Source organism: Prosopis cineraria, unplaced genomic scaffold (assembly GCF_029017545.1).
Source record: "Prosopis cineraria cultivar Desert tree isolate PC_DT_omini unplaced genomic scaffold, ASM2901754v1 PC10, whole genome shotgun sequence".
Taxonomy (NCBI): domain Eukaryota; kingdom Viridiplantae; phylum Streptophyta; class Magnoliopsida; order Fabales; family Fabaceae; genus Prosopis; species Prosopis cineraria.
Genome location: NW_026555341.1, coordinates 2280713 through 2288975, shown reverse-complemented (window position 1 = coordinate 2288975; position 8263 = coordinate 2280713). Strand labels below are relative to the sequence as shown.

General features: G+C 34.8%; 1 protein-coding gene across 1 annotated transcript; it reads right to left on the bottom strand.

Moving 5' to 3' along the window:
• Positions 1-2028: 2028 nt before the first annotated feature.
• LOC129321971 (anthocyanidin 3-O-glucosyltransferase 5-like) lies at positions 2029-3221 on the bottom strand. Its single transcript, XM_054967988.1, has 2 exons — positions 2588-3221; positions 2029-2492 (listed from the first exon to the last, which is right to left on the bottom strand). Exons 1-2 carry the CDS (start codon positions 3219-3221, stop codon positions 2029-2031), a joined length of 1098 nt encoding a protein of 365 aa, XP_054823963.1.
• Positions 3222-8263: the final 5042 nt, after the last annotated feature.

Below are 8263 nucleotides of genomic sequence, written 5' to 3'. Positions count from 1 at the left end.
AGCGAGGACCGTAGGGTGGATAAAAATAAAGTTAATTATAATAAAAAAAAGGACACGAGCGTGGAAAAAAATGGTTATCTTTTATTTTATATTTGCTAATTAAGCTGATCTCATTAATTAGTCTCAATCTGACATAGATATACAGAGAATATGAAGTGCCCCCTTTCTAATATATACCACGGACATCATATCCAGAAATGATTCGTTTGATTGGCTAGAAATGAGTCTTATGTAAAGGGAGTGAAAAAAGATTCATCAAATTTCTTTGTTTAGTCCGTATAAAATTCGATGCTTGGGAATCACGATCCAAGGAAACTAACAGAGTGAAAATTCAGTTCTCATCTTAAACTCATAAAAATAAAATTGTTTTACAAAAATTAATTTTCCTAACTAATATGTTAATGTAAAACGGGAAGGAAAACGAGGCAAGAGAGAGAGAGAAAGGGGCAGACAGAGAGGAGAAAGAGACGGGCAAAAGGTTAAACTCTCAAAAATCTTATCGAATAATTTAAGAAAAACTTAGTTCTATTTATAAAACTCTAAAAATAATAAAAATAATAAAAATTTAAATTTAAATTTAAATCTTAAATTTAAATTTGATGTTAACAATAAAAGCAATACAAGGAAGGAAGGTTGAACTTAACTCTGATACCAAATCTACGTGAAATAGGAAAGAGAAGGGAAGAAAGAAGGGTGGCGGAAGAGAAAAAGTATATACTTTTTTATTTAAATGTCAAAATTGAATATAAGTGAAAAAACTCTAAACTATTTATAGAGTCCTAAAAATAATAAAATAATAATAAATTAAATTAAATTATAATTCAAAAGATGATGATAAAGTATCTAATTAGTCTAGGCATTTTAATTTTATTTTAAATAATACTTAAAAATAAAATAAATTTAAGATATTAAAGAAATAATATCAATCCTTAAATGCTAAATCAAATCTTAATAAATTCTAAATCAACTCAAATCAAATATAATTTTCATCACATATCCTCTGTGAATTCAAAATTTCTGGGCCACCCTCAAACTCCTTCAACCTTCTCCTACAAACCTTCCGAGCTAAACCAAATTTTTGGATAATATCACTCTGCACGTACAAATCTTTGTGGCTTGGGGGCCAGTTGTGCAACGGACGGTGGCGAATTTTGAATTGAGTCACAAGTACATTTGGGCCAATGTGATCTAAGTCCATGTGATAATAATATTATATTTGATAGATTTAACAATTGTGATAAGGTTATGTCAAGGATTTTGAAAAGTATATTATAAAATAATCTTTAAATTTTAGCTGTGATGGAGATCTTTTTGTACTTACCATTTTGCTCCAATAAATAAATATTCATTCATTCCACTCTCAAGTACAAGCTATTCTTTGTTTGTCGTATTTTCTATTTTGTCTCCTTTACTACAGCGTTGGCCTCTTCGTCTCAGGATCTGAAGGCCACAACAATCTAGCATGATGGCAACCCTTCGGATGCGCGAGATCGAAGACTTGGTCAGCGATTCAAGTGGACAAGTCGTGCTCAGCTGTTTTTGGTGGATAATTTGAATTTTTGGATTTATTTTTGAGAAAATTTTGTTTGAGGGGAGAGGAAGATATAAAGATGGAAAGTATTGTTCACTTTTCATATTTTACGACATAAATCAAATAAAAATAATTTCTTGATTCCTCCATCTTTTATCATATACCAGACGTTTCCCTCTCACTCCCTTTCTAATTCCATTTCTCTTGAAATGGTTTCAGCGCGAACCAACCAGGGCCTAAATATCTCTGTTCTTTCAGATGAGATAAGATCTACACATAGTCTCAGTGATTAGCAATGAGCCTGCTGGAGGTTTGTGAAGTGGAAATTAGCGTAGACGAGACGCAATGCCAGATAATCTAAAGTATGCTCAGTAGATAATTATTTAAGCCAATAAAACAAGGTTGCTGAAATTTTACACTGAAAACCGAATGGAGAGCGAACATATCAAACACGCACGTAAGAAGAGAATAGGGACAACAGACGGAGACGAATTAAATTAAATAAAAGCCCAAATTGATTGGCGGGAGATGATGTCAGGTTGCCCTGCATTGTTTAGCGATGAGGTCAAGGGCGTTGTGTAGGACGAGCCGCCTCTCTTCACAGCCATGGCTGCACTCTCCTTCAATTCTCTGGCTCTGTCCCTTACGGGGTTGGGTCTCACCTCCATGATGTCTCTCAAACATCCTCGCCACTCCTCCCTTCCCACAACCTTCTCCGCCGGCAACACCTTCGGCCTCACCCCGACCCCCAATTCCTCCGCCAGCAGCGTCGCATTCATCCTCTGCTCCGCGTATATAACGGCCAGCAGATCATCGGCACGCCGTTCGTGATGCTCTCCAGAGCGGAGCTCCACCACAATGCGACAAAAATCCCCCACCGATGGATGCCTCAAAATGCTCACTTGGGCTGCCCAGTGGGCAACTAATTTCCCCACTTTGTGGGTCCTACCCGCGAACCCTTCTGGCAAATAATTGGACGGATCATCATTTCACGGTTGCCATCGCCGGTGCGAAAGAATGCGGAGTCTGCATGTCCTCTGTTTGGCGGACGCACACCCAGATGAATCTCAGTTGGCTTAACTCCATACCCCAAGCCACCTCTGCGGTCTGCTCGTACGACAGCGTTCCACCGCTGCCAAACGACACGTAAAACCACTGATTCACTGGGTTGCTGGTCCAGCCACCCCAGCAACTCCATGGTTGAACTTGTCGGTGGTTCTGATGGCCTCACCAAGGGTCCAATGGCATACACGGGAACTTTTAGCATCCCGCCCAATAAATTCTCATCTCTCAGTGATCGAAGGCCTCTGTGCTGGAGTTGTTCCCACGTGTTCAGCAGTATCCGTCGCTTTTTCGCATCCCCATCGCCAGGCCGATGTACTCTTGATAGCCTGGTGTTGCGGTTCAGCATGGGATCCACCACGTCTTTGGGGACGAACTGGACTGCAACCTGGGATTTGGAAGGGTTCTTGCTGATCCACGAACTGGCCTTGCACTTGTCGATCCAGGATGGGAGAGTACAAAGCAAGGAGAAAAACCAAGCGTTGGAAGCGACCGTAAATATACTTAAGCATGCGGAGCTCTTCTGCCAGGACAAACATTCGGAGCCGAAGATATCAACAATGAGTACACAAGGAGGGGGGGCTATGTTAGCAAATCGCAGAACGAACAGCGCCCTGGTTTCACGCATGATGACGCAGAGGCGTTCGACAATGGCGGGCTTCGTCTTCTAGAAGGCCAGATAGGTCTGCGGGTGGGATTTCGAGGATGTCACATAAGTTGATGGAGGAGGTGGCTGATTTGAGAATGTGGGATCGGCTTCGGAGGTTTGGGAAGTAACGGCGAGGATTGTGACCTTGAAATTGAGGCGGAGGGCGAGGAGATTTCCAAGCTCAATCACGGGGATCAGATGGCCGAGGCTGGGCTGAAAGCAGAGCTGCGTGTGGCTTATCCATGGTCTCCACACCCGGGATTTGAGTTAATTATGGCAATAGGTTATTTTGAGTAGTTCCAGGCAGGAAGCTCTAGATATGATTTTATTTGGCTTTGGGATAGCCAGAAGTATTACAAGTAGATCCTTGTTAGAGAGAGTATTCTGCATTCTCATTAAAACTTATTTATTTATTTTGGCCCGACTCGGGTGACATGAGCATATGCGTGCATGTGCCCCTCCTGGCTCCTCCCTCTCTCTCTATCTCTCTCTCTCCTTACTCGAAACCCGTATCTCCCAACTAGTGGTGAAACAAATGAATGAGAGGCTTAACTTTATCAGAAATGGGGACTGTATAACTTGAATAAGTTAGTAGTGTTTGACCGAAGTAGGAAGTGTTTCATCAACTCTTTGGATGCTTGGTTTTGGAGAATTAAAAATGAGGGAAGATCAGTAAAGTCTTCAAATGTGCTAATAATTTTAAAAATGTTTTGGTGGGGCTTCAGCCTCTTTAACAAGTCTTAACCTTCCACTTCACGATGGTCTGGAAGTATATAAAGTATCTTCAAAGCTATCAGATACAGAGATAGACCTGGAGGGGCAAATTTTTTTTTTTTTTTTTGAAAAAATCACTATATGGTCAAGGGCTGCTGAGATAAATAAGGAACACCATCACAGGGGAGTCAAATTTGGGCAAAGTACTTGAAAAAAGCTGACGCTGGAAACAACTTATAAAACTCGCCAGCTCGCCTGTTAACGGGCCATGATAATGGGGGAAGATCTATCAGAAGGAGAAGACGGTGGAAAGGTAAGAGAGCCAGCTCCCGTCACTATAGATATCTACAGTTTATTGTAAGTAAGTAGATAGATGATGTTCGCGTCAATTAATATAGGGTAACGCAGTTGAATAGAATTTCACCATAAACAGGCGTCAGACTTTTATGATTTGGTAAGCAATATTTTGGAGAAGGAACAAAACCACATTAACGACAAATCCTTTCGGGATTCTGTATATAGTATGTATATGTATATATAAGATTTGATAAACCCATCATTTTGTCAGAAGGGACAATATTCAGGAACCACGATTGTTTCGGGAGGTACGCTAGTCGGGAGGTACGAGCTAGTTTTTTATTTTTTTTTGGGGTCCTTTTCTCACGTTAAATTTTACGTGTTATTTTTTATTATTTTCTCTAACTATTTTTTTTTTATAATTTTCAATTGCTTTGTCTTGTTTGTCTCAGTTTATTATTTATGCACTTCCCATTCCAACAGTATATGTATAAAATGGTTTCGTAGACCATCATTTTCTGAGACAAAAACTCAAGAGACATCAATTATATTATACGCATTCAACAAGATTGATCCAGTAATTAAACATGCCTTTGCTTGATTAGACTGTTTTGTTAAGAACCATACGATGAGTAGATGTATAATAAGTTTCCCTTAATTCCGGTGGTTGGAAGAACCAAGTAGAAATTGGTGAGAGCAGCGAGAGATAAGTTAGTTTAATAGAGCATTGCAAATTTTCCAAGTGCATGCTGATAGAAAATATGCAGCGATGCACGTTGTTGGTAACTGCTTGATGGTTGTGGCTCCAAGCGGACAGCGTTTTTCCACTTTTAAAGGCCCCACGATTTATGAATGTATGGTTCCGGAGAGCGTCAATCAGTGATTAAAGTACTCAATTACCCTTCGTTTGCCTCTATAAAGATGAAATAATACACTTGGTTTTTGGTTCATAGGTGTACTGTATGTGTCGGGGTGTTAAAGTTGTATCAATTTTTTACATGGATATAAAATTGCATTGCCATTTAATATTAAGAAAAAAAAATTTACAGCTCGGGGACTCCCTGCATTAATCAACCAAGAAAACCACAATAACTCCTTCAATTCATAAGTTAAATAAATTTATCAATGTCCCAAAAATATCATTAGTTTAAAAAATTATATATTTTAATCAATTTATCCTTCTTAATCACCAAAAATTTTAAGTTAAAAACTTGAAATATTACAGCTTGAACTCATAACGGGCTAACTCATGGGCTGATGGGTTGGCTCGATTATTTTTTTTAAGATAAAAATTATGGGATCATTTTTTCAAATCTCAAATCCTTTTCATTATTCAAATTATTAAAATAATTTCAATTATGTGGTTATTATCTACTATTATTATTACTTGTCACATTTAATTAGCTAATATAACTATAAATTCATGACCATTTGAGTGTACTAGTGTAGAATGCACCGAACTGAAGGCTTTTTAATAATTTAATTTCAAGTAGGCACAACCAATATAGCTTTTTGTTGTTGTTGTTGTAAGGTTACACGGGATTTAAACTCTTTATTGTTGTGTTGCCATTTGAAATGGTGTCATCTTGAGTAATATATGAATCATTTTTAGAGTTATTTAAAATAATTTATGTAATACACCAAATTTTTTTAAATAATTTAACTCAACCATAGTTGGGTTACAGCCACCAAACACATTTTTATATCAATAATTTTAATATAAAATATTTATAATTGGCTTCAACTCACACAATATAACATTTCAAATAAATTTTTACCTCCCACATGTCATTAGGCTAAATCACATTTGTCTATTCTTACACTCTCAACAAGTAAACTAAATCACATTTGTCTATCCTTATACTCCCAACAAGTAAAATAAATAATTTAGTCAATTTTCAACACAAGCCAGTTATTTGGCCTCATAATCATGCCATTTTAACCAATCCAAAATAAACCAAATATTAAAATTACAGTCATCCAAAGTATACCAAAATAGAAATAGTTTGAAAGGCATGATTACATTTATATATTCATATAATTGTTAATAAACAAAAAGCTCTAATATTGACAATATAAAATATTATAAATCATAAATCAAATATCCAAAGAGACAGTGGATCTATGCCACTAAGCCTCTGGGACTCCTCCACGTGTCACTCGTAGCTCTTCTTCTAAAAATTGTTAACCACATAATGAGACTCAAAAGTCTCAGTAACCATAGCCAATTTATAATAGTATATACGAACAGTTAAATGTGTGCTTATTAAGTGAGAATTAAAAATAATATAATTCCAACAAATATAAGAAATATTACAATACACACAAACAACCATCCTTATATCCCTTAATTAACCTCGAGCCGTAGCCCTCGCTCAGTGCTAAATTACTCGGCCAAAGGTAAATTAGCCCAAGCCCTTACAAGTCACCTATTGAGCCCCAATAGGGGCGTACCATGTGACACATAAATACAACAACAATAGCAAGTCTCTCAATACCTTCCACAATAATCAAACAAATTCATAACAATATTGCACAATTATATAATATTACAAAATTCATAATTTCTCAATAATCACCCATTAACATGAAGTAACACTAATTACAAATTAAAAGTATGGTTACCTCATGGCTTTTTCAATAATTATTTCTTACAAATTTCTCTCCCATCACAATTTCACCAATAATACAATCTACAAATAACATATTATTTATAATATTAGTTTTAATTTTTGAAACTAATAAAATAATTCTAATAATAAAATTAAAATATAACATAATTTCTAATTTCAATCTTAATACAAATCTAGAGTTAATACTATTAAGTAAAAATTTTAACTCCTTTTTTACTCATCAATAAACATTAATAATCTAAAAATCAACTTCTACACTAATTTCTATTATCAAAATTGTCTTTTATTTTATAAATTTGCACCTAAAATACTCAAAAATGTGAAAATTGAGTCTCAAGCTTAGAATCATAATCCTATAGCCATAATAATTTATTTTTCATCCCAAATAATCATCTAAACCTCAATAATTCAAAATATATTTTCAAATTTAATAAAAATCTAGTTTAGGATTTGATCCTTAAGTCACAAATTCAAAGATCATCAATAAATTTATACTCTAGAATATTTATATTATACTAACAACCTCAAAAACCATATTTATTTAACATAAATTCATTCCTCTTCCAAATTCTAAATTTTCTACACACCACAAACTCAGAAACAAAGAAGAAGGATGACTAAGAAAAATTTTAGAATACATATTTAGTCTTGAAAAGCTTGAAATCATACCCTAAATATCCTATCAAAAACTCTTACCTTAAAACCCAGCATCGGCGAACTTGAGTGCCGTCGCCCTCTCTGTTCGCGCACGAAGAGAAATGAAAAAAAAAAGAAGGAGAAATGAAGAAACGAAGAAGGAGGTGGGTTTTTTAAAAAAAATACTCTGGGTCCCATATTTTTTTATTATTTCTTCTTTCCTCTCTCTTCTTTTATTATTATTATATAAACATAATCATTGCATCAGGAGAGCGCCGAAAGAGGAAGCCACTTTTCTTCTTCTTCTTCTTCCTTTTTTTATATCTTTTCTCTTTTTTAATAATAATAATAATAATTTAACAATTTTTTAATTAATAAATTTTAATTTTTTTAAATTTTAATTTAAAATTATATCCTAAGTTAAATTTAATAATCATCTTTTACTAATTTGCTTATCTCTAAATAATTTTTAAAATTTTTATTAACCCAAATTAACTATTAAAATTTAAATTAGGATGTTACAATTTATATATCAACCTTCAAATCCTCTTCAACAACTTTTGAATTATAAGTTATTAGGTTGTTCAATTGTGGACAAATCCTAACTTTGTTATTACATTTTACTTCAATGAACTTAGAATTTTTCAACTAAAAAAAAAAGTTACCGGGTTAACCTTCACTCAAATTAATATCAAATTTAATTTTACTTTCTAAACTTCTACTCCTGTGATCTTACTTATA